This window comes from Ailuropoda melanoleuca, chromosome 3, assembly GCF_002007445.2.
Source record: "Ailuropoda melanoleuca isolate Jingjing chromosome 3, ASM200744v2, whole genome shotgun sequence".
Taxonomy (NCBI): domain Eukaryota; kingdom Metazoa; phylum Chordata; class Mammalia; order Carnivora; family Ursidae; genus Ailuropoda; species Ailuropoda melanoleuca.
Genome location: NC_048220.1, coordinates 20,745,662 through 20,762,889, shown reverse-complemented (window position 1 = coordinate 20,762,889; position 17,228 = coordinate 20,745,662). Strand labels below are relative to the sequence as shown.

At 36.0% G+C, this 17,228-nt stretch overlaps 1 protein-coding gene across 9 annotated transcripts in view; it reads left to right on the top strand.

Moving 5' to 3' along the window:
• Positions 1-17,228, top strand: part of RAPGEF6 (Rap guanine nucleotide exchange factor 6) — a 202,655-nt gene that overhangs the window by 27,315 nt on the left and 158,112 nt on the right. For all 9 annotated transcript variants that reach the window (XM_019807466.2, XM_034655968.1, XM_034655967.1 and 6 more), the window contains exon 4: positions 2,044-2,127. In XM_019807466.2, the coding sequence (XP_019663025.1) occupies positions 2,044-2,127 (84 nt within the window). The remainder of the gene's footprint in view (positions 1-2,043; positions 2,128-17,228) is intronic.

Here is a 17,228-nt window from a genome sequence, read left to right as displayed (position 1 = left end):
GGGATAGACTGGTGATGGGTAGTAAGGAGGGCACGTATTGCATGGTGCACTGGGTGTTATACGCAACTAATGAAGCATCAAACTTTACATCAGAATCAGGGGATGTACTGTATGGTGATTAACATAATATAATAAAATAAAATTAATTATTAAAAAAAAAAAAAAAGAAAAAGGGAAAGGAAACCAGTGTGTTCAAAGCACCGAGAAGAAAGAAGAAGAACCAGCAAGGGAGGAGTCTGGAGAAGCAGGTGGAGGCCATCTTAAAATTTTTTGGTCTTTATCTTAGGAGCATCTGAAGCCTTTGTATGAATAAGATCTGACAAGATTAAGTATTTCTCCCTTCTCTGGGCTAGAGTTTGCTTGCCCAGAGAAAGGAGATAGAATGGCCCACATGAAAGCATTTTACTTTCCTTGGGTTTACTTAGTCAGATGCATTGCCAAACCATGCTCTGAGAGTGAATTTTTTTGTAAGGTCTCAACAGTTTATTATTCGTGGTCTGGCATGTTTCTCTTTGTGGTAGAGTGAACTTCAGGATTTTTCCTATATTTCTAGTAGAATTTACTGACAACTTTGTGACCGCTTCTGCCAAGTGAGATAAAAATTGGAGTCTTGTGGCATCCACTTAACAACTTTTTTCTGTCTTAATTTTTGGCAAATTGTTTGATTTTATTCCTCCTTGACTTTGTAAGTCATATTTCACAAGAATAAGGAAGTAGAATTTCTAAACAAAGAACCTTAAGTAGGAGATGTGCAGCCATTTACGTCTTCTTCAGTGAAGATTTGAAAATACTAAAAAAGAACTTTAAGGTACCTCTTAGAAGGGCACCTGGGTGGCTCAGTTGGTTAACCTGTGGACTCTTGATTTTGGCCCAGGTCATGATCTCAGGATCCTGGGATCTGGCTCCATGCTCAGCCCAGACTCTGCTTCAGGATTCTTTCTCACTCCCCTTGCTCAGCCCCCATGCCCCCGCCTTTTGCTCGCACATATGCGTGTTCTCTCAAATAAATCTTAAAAAAATAATAATAATAATGAAGTGTACCCACTGGAAAGTTGACAGATTTTCCTTATGGTCAGTAATAGGATTGACCTAGAAAGCTTACCCTGGATGCTATGTGTGGAATATTTTAGAGGCCTAGGTTTCTGGATTGAGGAGGGCAGTATTAATTGAATACAGAGAATACCAGAAAAGATACAAACTTAAAGGAAATGGTAGGTAGATTTTGAATTTGTTGAGTTCCAGTTCTCTCTGTTCGATACTGAAGTTGACATGTCAAGTAGATAGCTAGATAGATAAAAAGTTCTCCAGGTCAGAGAAATGATTTGTTTTATAGATACTAGAATCTTTCACATATTGGAATTAATTAAAACCTTAGGTATGGTAAATAAAGATATTTGAAAGACCAAAAGGTTAGTTTATACGCTAACAACTAACAAGAATCTGGGTTTCCATTAGAGATTTAACTAAAATGCTGATGCACTTAAGTCATCTGGTATTCTTTTATCCTTCAAAACATATAAAATGAAAGATTTGGTAGGCATTTTATGTCAGTAAAATTTAAAAGAAGTAAGTAGATCATAATTCAAATTATAGTTGTCAGTGAAGATACAGCATTGATGAACTTGTGAATTCCAAACAATAGTTTTTAATATATATAAAGTTATCAAAACAGGATTTTATGATATGCAGATGTAGTACAATATTTAAGCTTTAATCTTCATCAAATGTTATGATCTACACAAAAATGAAGAACGTAAAGCTAATGGTATAATTAATAAAGTTGAGCTAATAACCATATACTTGTGAAGTCTGTATCTTAAGGTAGTGATTACACTTTTTTCCATGTGAACATGGTTTGTATAAAACGTTTGGCAACGGTCAGTATTTCCCAGAATTCCATTAAATTTTAATGATTTATGATGTTATTAGAATGTATTTCATCTTATAGATTTTGCATTGAATCATGTTATGTATTTTTTATTTTGAGTCATATACATGTGAATATTTGTATTTATGTACTCATTAATTTACTTATTTTAACAGTTCAGAAACTGTTGCCAGATGTTGGTATATCCTGCTTTCTGGATCTGTGCTTATGAAAGACTCCATGGTCTTGCCTCCTTGCAGGTATGTTTACATTTGTTCTTTAGAGTATGTGGCAGGCAAAGTTAATATTACAACTATTTTATCTCTCATGTTAAACTGTTTTATATAGGATGTATATTTTTCTCTCAGGTGATATATTTTATAAATGTGCTTGCTTGCTGGTACTATTGGAAGTAGTAGGAAACAACTGACAATTCATATTTCCAGGGTGTAATCTTTAAGTTTACATCGTGACATGGTACCTTTTATATGATCTTTAGTTTTATATGAGATTTGATCTGTTTTATCTGATGGATTTTGGATTTGTTGCTACTAGTGGTTATAGAGATGGTGATCTATTTTAATAGTTAAGAAAATGGTTTTTAGAGTAAGGCAGCTAGATTAAAGTCCTGATTAATCACTTACTATTTATATGACTTCATACAGACTTTAGTTGTCTTTGTTAAATGAGTATAATATTACCTACTTGAAGTGTCTCTATGAAATTTTAGCAATCTCTACCACTCAAAGCTTTCAACAGAAGTCTGCAAACATTGGCAGTTGAGAGTCAGAGTGCATGAGTTTGTCTTTGTTCTATTTCTTGGGCAAATTACCAAATCACGACTAGCTTTGAGGGATAAATGAGTTCATGTATATATGAATCTTAGAACTGTACCTTACTATTATAAGTAATTGTTAATTATCACCATCATAATATTAGGTAAAAGAAGAGAAGGGTGGTTGGAAAAATGGTCACTTGTAATGTTCTTCAAGAATTGTTCTCTAAATAATTAAGATTTTTGGGGCCTAATAGTAAAATTTGGTGACATAAAGACATAATTTTTTACCGACTTATTTCCAGTAATGTTGAGAAGAGATTTTTAGACTTAAAGTAAGGCTTTTAATTGCAGCTATTAGTTGCAAAACTGTTTAATTATCAGGGTTAGTCTACTTGATGGGTCATCTCAATTTTTTGCCGTTTTTAAAGTCCTGTCTTGAATCCTGAAATGTTCTGTGATTGGCCCTTGGTTAGGATGTCTGTGCTTCTTGACTAATAAGATAACACATACTGTCTCCTATTTTTACAAATAAAATACATATTAGTTCTTGGTTATGTAAGCCTTTTGGCCATTGTTTCTTTCTCCCTGGGTTTCTGAAGCTCACATTAATAAATTTGTAATGAGTTTTAGCTACTGAGAGGGAATAAGCTGGAATGATAGACACTACAGTTAAGTTTTAGATATATTAGTATTGTTCTTTTAAATATTTCCTCACGCTTGCTTGCTGTGATGGATGGTCAAGAATTTGTTAAGACTTTCTGTAGTTATTAATCAGCCATAATAATTCACTGTTATTTAGTGATCAAGAGAGTGAAGCTTAATTTTTTAATAATTAGTGGAAATGTATGAGATTTTAAATGACAAAGTGATGGTACAAGTTAATGTAACCCTCATGAAGTTCATAGTAAACATGATAATAGAAGTTGATTTAATCATTATTTAAAGAACAATTTTGGGGGCATCTCTTGGTCTTGGGTCTTGAGTTCGAGCTCCATGTTTGGTGTAGTGATTACTTAGAAAAGTAAAAATTTAAAAATTAAAAAAGATACAAAGCAGCCCCTGTGCATATTTGTACTAGGTCATAGTAGGGTTTATTTGCACTGATAATTTAATTCTAAGAATAATGCTTAGCATATATTAAGCATTAAATAACTGGTCTTCTGTTAATATTAATTATTAGAGCATAATGGCATTGGGATATGATCATTATGATACCAACAGAAAATGAACACTACTTAGTATAGGAGGAGTGAAAATAGCATTCTAGTTCATAAAAATATAGCCTATTTCTCTAGATGTAAAAATATTTATTCCCCTTATTGGGGCACCTGGGTGACTGAGTTGATTAAGTGTCTGCCTTCAGCTCAGGTCATGATCTCAGGATCCTGGGACAGAGCTCCACGTGGGCTCCGTGCTCAGTGGGGAGTCTGCCTCTTCCTCTGCCCCCTCCCCTCTCTTGTGCTCCTGCACGCGCTCTCTCTCCCCCCAGATAAATTTAAAAAAACTTTAAAAAAATATTTATTCCTCTTATCAATCAGAACCCCCTAGTAACTTGAACAAGGGAGTTTAATATAAAGAATTATTATTTCAAAAAATTAGGCATCGAGGATAAAGGAGCTAAGGGAGAATACCCAAGGAAAGAACAAACCTGAAAGGGGGACCGTCTCAAAACTGGCTATAGCTCAGTAGGTAGTGGAGAAATTCCCTGGGTTGCCTTGCGCCAGAGCTGATACACAGCCATAGGGTCAGGGCTGACAGGGAACTACTGACCAGGACTGACAAGAGAACCTCCCCTTCCCTGCTCCTGGGTGTGGTTAGGCCCTGAGGATGGGACTAGGACCTCCCTTTGTCTTAGGCACACGCACAGACACACACACACTTCTCCCTCCACCTCAGAGACATTTTTTCTATTGCATTGTTCTTCTACTAGCACCCTCTACTGACAAAACTTTAACATTTTCAGCAGGCAGAAGGAGAACACTGATGGAGTCTAGACCCTTTATTACAGAGTAGATTTGAAACTGAGAGTGAATTAGGGGCACCTGGGTGTCTCAGTTGTTTAAAGTGTCTGACTCTTGATTTCAGCTCAGGTCATGATCCCAGGGTCGTGAGATGGAGCCCTGGATAGGGCTCTGAGCTCAGAGGGGAGTCTGCTGGGGACTCTCTCTCTCTCCTTCTGCCCCTCTCCCCACTTGCATGTGCCTGGGCGCACACTGTCTAAAATAAATAAATCTTAAAAAAAAAACAACAATATATTTGCAACTGAAAGGCAGTAAGGAGTTGGCAGAGTCCACTCCCTTGTCTACTTAGCTTCTGTATCAATGCTTCTAAACATGTTTGAATTTCCATCCAATAGCAAAAGAATTCTGTTTACACCTTACAAGGTAAAGCTGTCCTTCATACCAGTGAGGAATTTCTTATCCTCTCCCCAAAGTATTGAGATATACAATCCTAACAGTTATTGCTGGCTATATGAATAACATACTTTATAACCCAGTGCTTCTGAATATTCTGCTAACTAAAGACTACCTTGTAAAGTTCACTTTCAACAAATTATATATAAAATAAATATGGGGAAGAGCGGGAAGAAGAAACTGGTTAACATTTACACAAATATAGACATATACAATAAACAGAGGGAAAATATGAAAAGCTCCTGTATTCGTTATTGCTGTAATTGGTCACAAGGCTGTAGGTGGTACCTCTGGCTTCCTTCTTTCACTACCCATTCAGTACTTTCGCCCAAGCCAGCCTTTCATCTGTCCTGGGTTCTCTACCAGATGAAGTGAACAAAACTTTGATTTCTGAAGTGTCCTTGAATGTCCTGCCTTGTGGTGGTGGTGGCAGTTTTCCATTAACTTTGAATAGTAGACATGGAAGTATAACGAGGAGCCTAAGTGAATCTTCTGGGCTTCAGATATAGTCCTCGTGGCCCCCATTTTGTGCAACAACTTAGTTTCCCCTTATGATTGGGATCACTCAGGCCATTAGAGTAATCTCTCTCCTTGCCTGTTGGTTCAGAGGCCAGGTGAAAGTATTTAATTCAGTGGAACAGTCATGTTTCCTGGTAGAAGCAATCTTCCTTTGGGCACTAAGTCTCAAAACGAGCAGAGCTCAAAGTTTTTTGCTGAGAAGCAAAAATTCTGTGAATGACTTACTAGGTATAACAGTGAGAAGAGCCACTCTTATTTCCATGCCTTGGCTATCAGGCCTATGTATTCTGGCTGTTGGGGAAGACAGAAACCAGAAACCATTGCTATACTTAGGCTGCTGTGAAATGAGTGCCTTGATCAAAAACAATGCTGTCTGGAGTGTCAAGATGGTAGATCAGGCATATAGTGAGCCCATGGATAGTGGTGCTGATAGAAGCATGGACACAGAAGGCAAATGATTTCCAGCATATGTGTTTATTCCAGTCAGGACAAATATCTGCCTCCTCCACAACAGAAAAAAATCCATTGAAAATAATCAGTCTCCAGGAGACTGACTGGTCCCCCCGAAGAATGGTGCCGTATCAGAGTCTCAGCATTGATTGCTGGTGTTCACAGATTAGGTTCCCAGCAGTAGCAGCATTAGCAGTAGAGCCACTACATATTCTCTGTCTCTGCCACCATGGCCACTTCATTCATGGGTCCATTGAACAAGTACTGGTATAGCTGGAGGAAGAGTTTGATTGACTTCCATAGGGCATGTCATTTTGTTCACCTGATGATTAAAAGCCTCCCTCACAGAGTATGCCCTTGAGGCACTCATGACATATATCTTCAAAGTCTGTGCCCATTTTGAAAGAAGTGCTTCCACATACCTCTTTCCAGACTTCTCGTTAGCAGTCTTCCAGCCCTGTTCCTTCCAGATCCCTGAGCATTCAACCACACCATTAGTAACTGCCCATGAATCTGTTTCAATCAATAATTCTGGCCATCTCTCAATCCAGACAAAATGGACATCTGAATATACTGTTTGAAGTTCTTTCCCTAGGAGGATTTTCCTTTACCACCTTCTTTCACGGTCACCCCTGAGTGACCTGTGGGCATTCCACTTTTGGGTGGTACCAACATGCTGTGCAGGCTCACTGATGAAACAGGTTCAAGGTGTTTCTTCCTCAGTCAACTGGTCATAAGGAAATGCCCAGGTGGGCATAAGCATGGATTGAGGTAGAGGAGGCACTGCAGTAGGAGTTGATATTGAAGGGGTCTGATCTATCTGTCTGCTCCTAGATAAACTCAGCCTCTTACATAGATTGCTACTGCCCCTGCCTAACAGTTGTGGCTAACTATGCAGTTCATAATAGGAAGTTCAGGCGGCACTGTCACCTGATGTCCTGTAGTTAGGCATTCAGCATCTCTGAAGGCCCAGTAGCGAGGCAGAGCTTGTTTCTCAAAAGTATATTAGATATTTGCAGAAAATGGTATAAATGTTTGAGAAATTGTAGACATCTACACTGTCATTCTCAAATTTGCATTTGCCATGGATACTAAAGGTACCATTGGATATGCTGGTTCATAAGGCCCAGTTGATATGGTGGCTTCTACTCCATCTTGAATTTGCTAGCAGCTTTGGGGTGATTCTGAAAATGGGTCAAAGTAGCACATTTAGTGTATGTTACCTCTAGAGTACAAAAAAAGTAACCAAGCATTGTGCCTCTCTTTTTGTGGTTGATGGCATGAGGTGTACAGCAACTTGTATTCCAGCTTGGAGGGAATATATTATCTTGTTCCAAATTATGAAACTCTCAGAAACTTCACGGAGGGCAGGCCTTTTGAATTTTTATATGTAATTTAAATCAATAAAATGTATTTTTTTTAATTTACTAAAAACTAAGTAGATACATAATCAAATCTGAAATTTAAATGTCTTCTGAAATGAATTTAGTCTTTTTCTGGAATTGAGTTCACTTTTTAATTGCTAGAGTAAAATCTAATTTTAGTTCAAAAGAGCAAGGACTTCATTGGATGTGATTTTTCAAATAAAATATGCATGTATTCATTTATTCGTTCAAACATTAATTTATGGAGCAAGTATTATCATCTTTTTATAAGACAGTAGCATTAAAACAAAAAAGACTGATTTACTTTGGATTGAGATGACTGCTTTGTTTGAAAAGGGCCATACTGTTGCTTCACATGGGAAAAAAAGGAGGCAGTTGCGGAAATGGATTCTACAAATAAACAGGATTAGCTAGACAAAGAAGAAGGGAACAGACATTGAAGTCAGAATATCTCCAGTACTGGGTGTTAATTGATTTAGTAAACATGGAGTGCCTACATGTGTCACACACTCTGCTAGTTGTGGGGTTGTTAAGGTTATCATCTTTAAATAGCTCTGTAAATAGCTTTGTTCTTTTTCTAAAGACATACTTTCTAAAATAATTTTTTTAAAAGATTTATTTATTTATTTATTTATTTGACAGAGATAGAGGCAGCCAGCAAGAGAGGAAACATAAGCAGGGAGAGTGGGAGAGGAAGAAGCAGGCTCATAGCGGAAGAGCCTGATGTGGGGCTCGATCCCACAACGCCGGGATCACGCCCTGAGCCGAAGGCAGACGCTTAACCACTGTGCCACCCAGGCGCCCCTCTAAAATAATTTTTTGACAAGTAAATTTGTAACTTTCAGAAGTACTGTCATCCATACCATTTAACTCTCTACAGAGATGACTAACCACGTTTATTAATGTCTTTGTCAGATTTTTTAAATATGTAGGTGAAAAAGAAATTTTTTTCCCCATGTTTCTGGCCCAAATAGGAACACTGTTCCTTGGTTTTAACTCTTACATTGTGTAACATATGGGAAAAGTGCAGATAACCCAAATGTTCATATCATTGAGTTACTCTAGTTTAAACATTTGCTTGATTACTACCCAGATTAAGAAATTGGACATTTCAGCACCCTGGAGGCAGCCTGCAGTCTTTTCTGAAATCGGCTTTCCTATTTCCCCCTTCCCCACCAAAGATAACATTAAAAAAAAAATTAGTCTTTAATATCTGTAGACTTTTAGCCTGACAATACACATACCTAAACACTGTAGTTTGGTTTTGTTTACTTTTGAACTTGTTATGAGTATAATCATACAATATTCTTTTGTGTGTAACTTCTTTGGCCCACTGTTCATGAGATTCGTCCATGTAATTAGAGTTACTTCTTTCTCTATTAGTATTACATTGTTTGTATAGTTTAGGGCTATTAGAAGTAAAGCAACTGTGAACTTTTTGAACATCAGATGCACATGGGCATGCATTTATGTAGCAGAGAATTGTTGACTCCCAGGATGTGCCTGTATTCATATGAACAGTAGTCATATATTGTTGATCGCAAGTTATACTCTAGAGTGGATGTACTATTTTACACACTCACCAGCATTATATGAGAATTTCTGTTGTTCCATATCGTCACCAACATTTACTATTGTTGGGGTTTTTATTTATTTATTTTGACTGCTGAATTTCAGTTACTCTGTTGAGTTTCTGTACCTCATATGATTTCGATTTGCTTATTACTGATTGCTGTTGAGTGAGTGCATTTTTATTGGGATAACTTTTTCTCCAAGTGCATCTTCAGATCTGTTGCCCATTTTTCTAATGCGTTGTCTTTTTGTTAATGAGACATTCTCTGTATATTCTGAATAAGAATCTTTGGTTACTTTTCTTGCAAATACCTTTTCCCTGTGTCTTGTATTATTCATTCTCTTAGTAATGTCTTTGGATTAATGAAAATTCTTAACTCTAGTGTAGATCAGTCTTTTTCTTTTCGTCGTCTTTGCTTAAGAAATATTTCTGTACCTGCAGTCATGAAGATATTTTCCTTTGTTACTTTCTAGAACTTTCCTTGTGTTCCTTTCACATTTAGGTCTATTTTCTACTTAGATCGGATTTTTTGAGTACAAAAATGTGCATGGTTTTCCATATGGATTCCTATGTATCCTTTTTCCATTCTCATTCAATGCTACTCTTTTTTTTTAATAAATAAATATCCACCTTTGTGTGCCCTTTTTTGGGCTCCTGATCCATTACATTAAATTTTGTTCGTTCCTGCTTGAATATCACACTGTTGTAATTACAGTAGCTTTGTATTGTGTTTCAAAGTTTAATGGAGAAACTGGTAATGAGAAACTGCTGAACTGCTCTCCACATCATTGTACCATTTTAAACTCCCACCGGCAGTGTCTAAGAGTTCTGTTTCTCTTCCTATGCCGTCACCAACATGTGATTGTCAGTCTTTTAGTTGAGCTATTCTAGTCTCTGTGAAGTAGTTTGCTTTTTAATTTTCCTTCTTAATGATATTGAACACTTTTTCTTGTATTTATTGGTTGCTGCTTCCTCTATATTTTGTGAAGTATCTGTATAAAGTTTTTTTGCCTGGTTTAAAGTTGAGCTGTTTGTCTTAATTTTTTTGTAGGAATCATTAATACATAATGATACAAGGTGACAGGTTTTGCATACATTTTATTTCATTTTTGGCTTGAGTTTTCATTTTCTTAGTTGTTTTTTATTATCACCATGCTCTAACCAACTGAGCTAACTGGCCACCCTAATTGTTTTTTAAACAACTTTACTAAGGTGTAATTGATGCAGACTACATTGTGCTTATTTAAAATATACAGTTTGATAAATTTTGGTGTATGTATACACACGTAAAACCACCACTCTTGTAAAGATAATGAACATATCCATCATCCCCCCCAAAAAATTGCTCATGCCCCTTTGTAAACTTAGTATTTCATCCTTCCTTTTCCCTCCCATGGTCCCCAGGGATTTTTTTCTTTTCTTTCCTTTTTTCTTTCTTTTTTTTTGGTCACCATAGATTACATTTTCTAGAATTTTATATAGGGTGAAACATAAAATATATATTCTTTTCTTGGCTGGCCTCTCACTCTCATTAAAATTACTTCGGGGTTTATCCATGTTGTAATATGTATCAATATTTCATTCCTTTTTTTTTTTTTTAAGTCGCCGTGCTATCATTAGATCACCAGAACTTACACTTGTTGCATCTGAAAATTGGTTCCCTTTGGCCTTCATCACTGTAATTCCCTCTCCTCTGAGTACCTGGCAACCACGATTTAAGTCTGTTTCTGTGAAATGGGGTTTAAAAAAAAATTGGGGACTCCACATGTGATACTGTAAAATATTGGTCTTACCGTATATGGTTTACTGTATTCAGCATAATGGCCTCAGTGTTCATCCATGAAATGACAGGATTTCTTTCTGTACCACATTTTCTTGATCCATTCATCTTTCATATATTTCATTGCTTTTTATTGCAATATTTTGTATGTGTATATCACTCTTTGCAGTTCAACTACTGATGGACATATGGGTAATTTCCTGTTTTTGATTATTTTGACTTGCGATGTAATCAGCATTTATGTACAAATCTTAATATGGACATGAAGTTTCTTACGTTTTGAGTAAATACATGGGAAGAGAATGGATTATAAGTCCTCATGTGGACACATACTTTCATTTATTTTGGACATACAAGTATATATTTATTTTGGAAAAGCTAGGTTGTGTGGTAGAGGGATATTTAATCTTTTAAGAAAGTGTCATACTTTTCCACAGTTGTCATTTTACATTCCCACCAGCAGTATATGAGAATGCTAGTTGTTCCACAACACCCATTGTGTGCGTATGTCACAGTGTGTTTATACATTTTACTGTTGAAAGTAATTAAGGTTGTTTCCAGTTTTTTGCTACAACAAAGCACCAGTGATCATTTCTGTACAAGTCTTTATATGGACTTGTGTTTTTCTTCTGTAAATACCTTGAGTTCAGCTGTGTGGTAGTCATGTTTAACTTCTAAAAACAACTGCCAGATGTTATGTTGAATTTTGTACCATTTATATTGCCACCACCAGTTTATAGAATTCACATTGCTCAATACCCTCTTCAGCGCTTGAGATGGTTAGTCTTCAATTTTAGCTATTCTGGTGTGTATGAAATGGATCTCATTGTGGTATTAATTTGCATTTCTGTGATAACTAATGCTATCAGCTTTTTTGCCTGTAGTTATTAACCATTCACTAATCTTTTGTGAAGAGTTGATTCAGTTCTTAAGAGGTTGTCGCTTTTTTGAGTTATATGAGTTATTTATACATCATGCATAAAAATTCATTACAAGATCTGTTGCAAACACTTCCTGGACTTCTTTTTTCAGTGGTGACTTTGTTACAAAGTCCCAGGATGATTTTTTTCCTTTTTATTTGTAGTACTTGTGTGTGCCAACAACTCTTCCTCTGTTCCAAGTTTGTAAAGATTTTCTTCTGTTTCTTAGTTTTCTTAAAATAGCTTTATTGAAGTATAATTTGCATACCATAAAATTCATCCATCTTAAGTTCACAGTTGAATAATGTATAGTAAATGTATACATTGGTGCATCACAGTTACAGATGACTTCCATTGCCTGAAAAAGTTGCCTCATGCTCTTTTACAGTTAACGTGATCTGCTTTCTTTCACTATTTACTTTTTGCAATGATATAAAAGTATTCTTTGGTTTTTTGGCTTCTGTCAGAATAGTGTTTGAGATTTATCCACATTTGAGCATATACCAGTTGTAGCACACCCATTTGAAAAAAATTATTAAATTGTACTTCATTCAAGAAAGATACCACATTTTGTCTAGCCATTTATCAGAAGAGAATTTTGAAAAATGAGACATTTTTTATTCTAGTTAGGGAGTTTTTACAAATAATGTTGTTACCAAGGTTCGCTTGCAAGTCTTTTTATGGGCCATGTGTTTACAGTTTGTTTTGTAGATATCCAAGAATAGTGGAATTGTTCTGTTATATGCAAAGCATATATTTAACTTTTGAAAAGGACGAAATTGTTTAAAAGGTGACTGTACTGTTTTACATTCTGACCAGCAACATTTAATAGATCTAGTTTCTCTGTAAATTCTCCATCACTTGCTGTTGATAGTCTTCGGTGATTACTGTTTCAGTGTGTACTTAACAGCATCTCAGTGCTATTTTAATTTGCATTTCAGTAGTGACTGCCTTTGCAGATCTTTCCATGTGCTTATTAGGCATTCCTATAGCTTCTCTGTTGAATTGTCTGTTAGCACTTTTCTCTTTTCATTTGTTTTGTTTGTCATACTATGAAGTTGTAAGAATTTACAGTTGACTCTTGAACAGATGATTGAAACATCCACGTGCATGTTTTAGTACGGACATAAGTTTTCAGCTCCTTTGGGAGGAGGAATAGGATTAGTAGGTCATACGGTAAGAGTATTTTTCGTTTTGTAAGAAATTGCCAAACTCTGTCAAAGCATCTGTGCCATTTCATGTTCCTAGAGCAATGAATGAGAGTTCTTATTGTTCCGCATTTGGTGCTGTCTGTTGTACTGGATGTTAGCCATTCCTGTAGGGTGTTGTAGTGGTATCTCATTGTTATTTTAATTTGCATTTCCCTGATGACTTCTAATGTGGAGCTTTCAGTGTGCTTACTTGCCCTCTCTATATCTTCTTTGGTGGGCTGTCTGTTAAGGTCTTTGGCCCATTTTTAAATTGTTTTCTTGTTGAGTTTTAAGCTTTCTTTGTTATCTTTGTATTTTGGATAACAAGCCTTTTACAGATGGACCTTTTGGAAATATTTTTCTTGGTCTGTGCCTTGTCTTATCATTCTCTTGACTTTGTCTTTTGTATACTAGCTTTCAATGGTAATGAAGTTCAGCTTATTTATTACTTTTATGTATCATGCCTTTGATTTTGGAGCTAAAAGGTCAGACATTCCTAGAATCATTCAGATTTTTCCTGTCTTTTCTAGGAGTTGTTTAGTTTTATGTTTTACATTTAGATCTATGGTCCATTTTGAGTTAATTTTCTTGATGAGGTGGTGTAGGATCTGTGTCTAGATTTATTTTTTGACGTGTATATGTCTTTTATTCCAACACCATTTGTTGAAGAGACTGTCTTTGCTCCATTGTGTTGCTTTTGCTCCTTTGTCAAAATCAGTTGAGCATATTCATGGGATTCTAATTCTGGGCTCCGTTCTATTTTATTGATACCTTTGTTTATTCTTTAACCAATATCACAGTGTCCTGTTCCCTGAACCTGTATGTACGTTTTAAAATCAGCTCGTGTCAGTCTTCTTCTTCTCCATTTTTTTTTTTAAAGATTTATTTATTTGAGAGAGAGAGTGAGCAGGAAAGGGAGAAAGAGCACAAGTGGGAGGAGGGGCAGAGAGAGGGGAAGAAGCAGACTCCCCGTTGAGCAGGGAGCTGGATGTGGGGCTCCATCTCAGGATCCTGTGATCATGATATGAGCCAAAGGCAAACGCTTAACCAACTGAGCCACCAGGGCCTGTAGTGTCAGTCTTGTGACTTAGTTGTTCTCCTTCAATGTTGTGTTAGCTATTCTAAGTCTTTTGCCTGTCCGTGTAAACTTTAGAATTGTTTTTTCAGTATCTGCATATAACTTTCAGAGATTTTTATTGGAATTGCATTGAATCTATAATTAAAGTTAGAAATATCATCTTGACAGCAATGAGTCTTCCTACCCATTAACGTGGAATCTCTTCATTTATATAGCTCTTCAATATCTTTGATCAAAATGTTGCTGGAGACTAAGAGCAAATTTTCATATTTGTAAAAGGATGAATGTATAGGAACATAAAACAGTTTTTACTATGATAGAGCCGTAAAATACTAGAAGTAAAACTGATAATTGAAAAAATCAGTAGAAATTGAACTCTTAACAGCTGGAGATTTCAAAACTCTATCATCAGTAGAACCACTAGATTGAAAAATTAGTAAAGATAGTTTGAGAAGTACTCTTACCGCTTTGATACTCCCCCCCCCCCCGGGCTTATAGATCATTCTCTAGGATAGAGCGTATTCTAGACTATAAAACAAATCTCAGTAAATTTAAAAAGATTGAAATTATTCAGGGTTTATTCTCTCAGTATATTGGAATTATAGATGAAATCCAGGAAGAAATGTGAGAATTTTAACAACACATTTGTAAATGACCCATAGGTCAAGGAAGAGTTGACAGGAGCAATTAGAAAATGTTCTGAAATGAATGAAAATGAACACATAATAAATACGGAGATTCCCCTAAAAGGGGAATTTAGAGGGACATTTACACTAAATTTATAGTAACTTCATGAGAAAAGAAGAATGGTCTCAATTCAGTCACCTTAAGTTTTCATCTTAATAATAATAGCAAAGTAAATTTGAAACAGAGGTAAAGTTTGAGTGGAAATCAATGAAAGAAAGACCAGAAAAACAATAGAAAATAAATAAATGAAAAGTTTGTTCTTTGAAAAGCTCAACAAAACTGATAAACTTTGGGATAGACTGATCATTTAAAAAAGAGAAAACACATATTACCAAAATGAGGTATGAGAGAGAAGTTACCAATATCCTACAGAAATTAAAAGTATTTGAAAATTTTATGAGCCACTTTATAACCAATAAGGCGAATCTTACAAACACCTACATTGCCATAAATAGGCTGAAAAAGAAATTTCGAATTTATTTATAAAAAAGTAAAGAAGTTAAATTGATAATTACATTTATTCCCACAGAGAAAAGCCTAGGCCCAGATGGCTTTACTGCTATGTGTTTTCAAGTATTTAGGGAAGCATTTATTTATCCTGTGCGAACTCTTTTGGAATATGGGGAAAGAGGGAGCACTTAAAACCTGTTTTATGAACTTTTGGGACTTCATCAAGATAAAAAGCTTCTGCACAGGAAAGGAAACAGTCGATGAAACAAAGAGGCAACTCATGGAATGGGAGAAGATATTTGCAAATGACACTACAGATAAAGGGCTGGTATCCAAGATCTATAAAGAACTTCTCAAACTTAATACACGAGAAACAAATAAATCAAAAAATGGGCAGAAGTTACAAACAGACACTTTTCCAGTGAAGACATACAAATGGCTAACAGACACATGAAAAAATGTTCAACATCATTAGCCGTCAGGGAAATTCAAATCAAAACCACGATGAGATAACACCTTACACCAGTTAGAATGGCAAAAATTGACAAGGCAAGAAACAACACATGTTGGAGAGGGTGTGAAGAAAGGGGAACCCTCTTCCACTGTTGGTGGGAATGCAAGTTGGTACAGCCACTTTGGAAAACAGTGTGGAGGCTCCTCAAAAAGTTAAAAATAGAGCTATGCTGTGACCCAGCAATTGCACTACTGGGTATTTACCCCAAAGATACAGATGTAGTGAAAAGAAGGGCCATCTGCACCCCAATGTTCATAGCAGCATTGTCCACAATAGCCAAATTGTGGAAGGAGCTGAAATGCCCTTCAACAGATGAATGGATAAAGAAAATGCGGTCCGTATATACAATGGAATATTACTCAGCCCTCAGAAAGAATGATTACCCAACATTTGCATCAACATGGATGGAACTGGAGGAGATTACTAAGTGAAATAAGTCAAGCAGAGAAAGACAATTATCATATGGTTTCACTTATTTGTGGAACATAAGGAATAACAGGGAGATCGTTAGGAGAAGGAAGGGAAACACGAAGGGGGGAAAACAGAGGGGAGACGAATCATGAGAGGCTATGGACTCTGGGAAACAAACTGAGGGTTTTAGAGGGGAGGGGGGAGGGGATGGGCTCGCCCAGTGATGGGTATTAAGGAGGGGACATATTGCATGGAGCACTGGGTGTTAACATGCAAACAATGAATCATGGAACACTACATCAAAAGCTAATGTTGTACTGTATGGTGACTAACATATCAAAATATTAATTAAAAAAGAAACTATTTTATGGTTCTAATATTAACCTAACACTAACACAGACAAAAACAACACAGGAAAAGCAAACTACGCATTGTTATCATTCATGAACATAACATGCAGCGATCATTAACAAGATAACAGCAAACCAAATCCAGGTATATATTAATAAAGTATTAGAAACTGAGTAAGTTGGGGTTATCTTGAGAATGCAAGAAGGTTTAGCAGTCATAAATCAACTAATACAGTATACTGTGTTAGTAAAATAATGGACAAAAACCATATTATTTCAGTAAAAAAAGAAAATTTTAAAAAATCTAAAAGCTATTCATGATAAAGCTTTTTAACATACTAGACATAGAGAGGGCAATTTGCTATCTGATCCAGGGCATGTACCTAAATGGCCTAGAGATTTCCTGTTGGTGGTAAAATGGGATACTGTAGGCGTCATCTTAATTTCGTTATTTTCTCTTTTAGGAATCACAGCCCTGTCCTTCCTGTTTTCCAATGTCTTGAAACTGTGTTGTTTTATATATTTTGTCTGATTTTCTCATTTTTTTAGGTAGGAGAATAAATCTGGTCCCTGTTACTCTATCTTCACTGAGAGAAACTTCTACAAATTTACTTCTAATTTTTTATGCGTTAGATGCTGTTAGAGTTTGGGGGGAAAAATAGAATTATACTGCTTAAGAAAAAAAACAAAAGTGATTTTTATGTTCAGAAGTAATTTATTCCATTTAGATATTAAGATTTTGTTACAAGACTGACATGCTGCCTCCTGCACTGAGGAGGCACCTCAGGATTTTGTTATGAACTAGTATTTGTATATGACATTATACTTTGAAGAACTGACATTTTTAGACTATTGAACCTTT